The following is a 2,500-nucleotide window of genomic DNA, read 5'->3' as shown; positions in this document are numbered from 1 at the left end:
TGGGCTCGGCCCGGTCCTGTTAGTGAGCTCCAGCTGCGCGGTGCTGTGTCTGGCTCATCTCCATCTGCTCCTGAAGGGGGGGCACCTGGGGTGGGGTGGGGGTCTCACTGTGGCTCAGTGCTGTCCCACAGTCCTCCATTCCGATGCCTTTTCTGTGTTTGTGCTGTTGCTGTTAAAAAAGTGCTGCATTTAAAGATCTCTAAGAGTCAGACTGAGGGTGTGTGTGTGTGCTTGAAAGGGTCACTTGGCAAAAAATAAAACTTAATGCAGTTTCTCTCTCTCTCTCTCTCTCTCTCTCTCTCTCACACACACACACACACACACACACACTTTCTCTCTCAGTGTGGAGGTGATCCGATTGGGTCACAGTTACTTCATTAACTGGGACCGACGGATGTACTGTAGCCGTAGCAACACAGCAGCTGAGGCCCGGAGCACCACCCTGAATGAGGAGCTGGGACAGGTGGAGTACATCTTCACCGACAAGACTGGGACCCTCACCCAGAACATCATGACCTTCTGCAAATGCTCCATCAATGGACACACCTATGGTGAGAAACGCACACACACACACACACACACACACACATGCATGCTCACACACACGCATATACACACACACACACAAACATGCTCACACACACACACACACATACCCACACACACATGCATATACACACACACACGTACACAGACTCATACACACTCACACACATACACACATGCACACACACACACACACACACACACACACACACACACACACACACACACACACACACACACACACACACACGTTTGCACAGGCCGATGTATATCAGCCACGCATTACACAGCTTTTACATGGCTATTACACTGATGTCACATGGCTATTACATGTCTCTCTTGAATCACAGGGGAGGTGATGAACACTTCAGCCCAGCACAAGGTGAGCGTTGCTTTCCACAGGCGGTTAAAGCACACAGCTGTAGCTCCATGAGACATAGAGCAGCTCCATGAGACATACAGCAGCTCCATGAGACATACAGCAGCACCATGCATTACATGTTCCTCGACAGTGCTGTCCCACTAAAGCACAGCTGTAGCTCACCTTGTGGAGAAAGGTCAGGGGTCGAGTCCTAGGGGGCACTAGTACTGTCACACTGCTAAATGACGCTGATGAACAGACAGACTCACATACAGACTCACAGACATTAATCATATCTTTGAATCATGAACACCAGAAAGAGTATGTACAGGTCAGATTATGGGGATGTGAATTGTGATCTGATTGGCTTATGATCTGATTGGCTTGTGGTGTGGTTGGCTCTGTGATTTGATTGGCTTGTGGTGTAGTTGGCTCTGTGATCTGATTAGCTTGTCGTGTGGTTGGCTCTGTGATCTGATTGGCTGGTGGTGTGGTTGTCTCTGTGATCTGATTGGCTGGTGGTGTGCAGTGTTGTATAAAGTATTAGAGACCCATACTTGAGTAAAAGTACAAGTACTCTATCAAAAAATTTACTTGAGTAGAAGTTGAAGTGTTCTTTAAAAACTTTACTTAAGTAGAAGTACAGAAGTATTCAACATTTTTTGTACTTAAGTATTGCAAGTAGTTTTTTCTGAAAATTTATTACTCAAGTACTGAAAGTAAAAAGTACAAGTATTGTGTTTTGATTTAATTAAAGAAAGCCATCAAAGTTTGATTATCAGTTGTTTTTATATATGTCTTACAAATCAAAGATGTCAAAGACCACAAACACTGTATGTTCTGTATGTACAAACAAGTAGCAACTTAAAAAACTGGGCTTAACACTTCGTACACAAAAAACATGTCCCATGACCTATGTCCCGCTACGTCGTAGGTTTGAAGCAGAAGTACAAGTTCGACTTAATTTAGCTGAGAAAACGAGTTGTATTTTGGACGTAAAATCTGTTCGTCGGATTCTGAGGGTGAGCCTACTGCCCTGCGTTTACCCCCAATAAATGCCCTGACCCTATAAAAACACTATAAAAATGGGCACTGATTAGTCAGCATGAAAAGAGACATGGCTTACTGTTGCTAAAAACACAACATCGCCGACTGCCAGCTAATGTTAAGTGAATGCACGTCATGAACATAATTAGGTTAGTTAGCGAAGATATATTCTGTGCGTTATATTTATAACTTACATTGATGTGTTTCTTCAAGTTCTAAGGTGAATTTGGAGGCCAATATTTCACCCTCTTTAGGGAGGCAGAGATGGCACTTCATCCTATAGGAATTTACTTTCACACCAGCAAACGCAAACACTGTCTCTAGATAGGGCCAGGGTGGTCTCCTTCCTCACCCTCACCGCCACAATCACTCGATGTTGATGGTGTGGAAGGTGCCAATATATGTACATTAAAACACCAACAAGCTTAATATGCAGCACTTATGCTGCTCTTCTGCTGTTACCAAACACGGTACCATCTCTTTTAATGAGATAAAAAGCGAATTATTTGGAATAATTTCGAGTATATGTGTATTTGTATAAATATG

The 2,500-nt window shown here is 43.8% G+C and overlaps 1 protein-coding gene across 1 annotated transcript in view; it reads left to right on the top strand.

The window, feature by feature from the left end:
• atp8b2 (ATPase phospholipid transporting 8B2) overlaps positions 1-2,500 on the top strand; it is a 52,799-nt gene that overhangs the window by 28,434 nt on the left and 21,865 nt on the right. The window contains 2 exon segments of the mRNA XM_076970096.1: positions 343-551; positions 897-928. Coding sequence (XP_076826211.1) covers positions 343-551; positions 897-928 — 241 coding nt within the window.

The sequence above is a fragment of the Brachyhypopomus gauderio genome, chromosome 13 (genome assembly GCF_052324685.1).
Source record: "Brachyhypopomus gauderio isolate BG-103 chromosome 13, BGAUD_0.2, whole genome shotgun sequence".
NCBI lineage: Eukaryota > Metazoa > Chordata > Actinopteri > Gymnotiformes > Hypopomidae > Brachyhypopomus > Brachyhypopomus gauderio.
The sequence above is the reverse complement of the archived record's forward strand: the minus strand, read 5'-3'. Positions and strand labels throughout refer to the sequence as shown.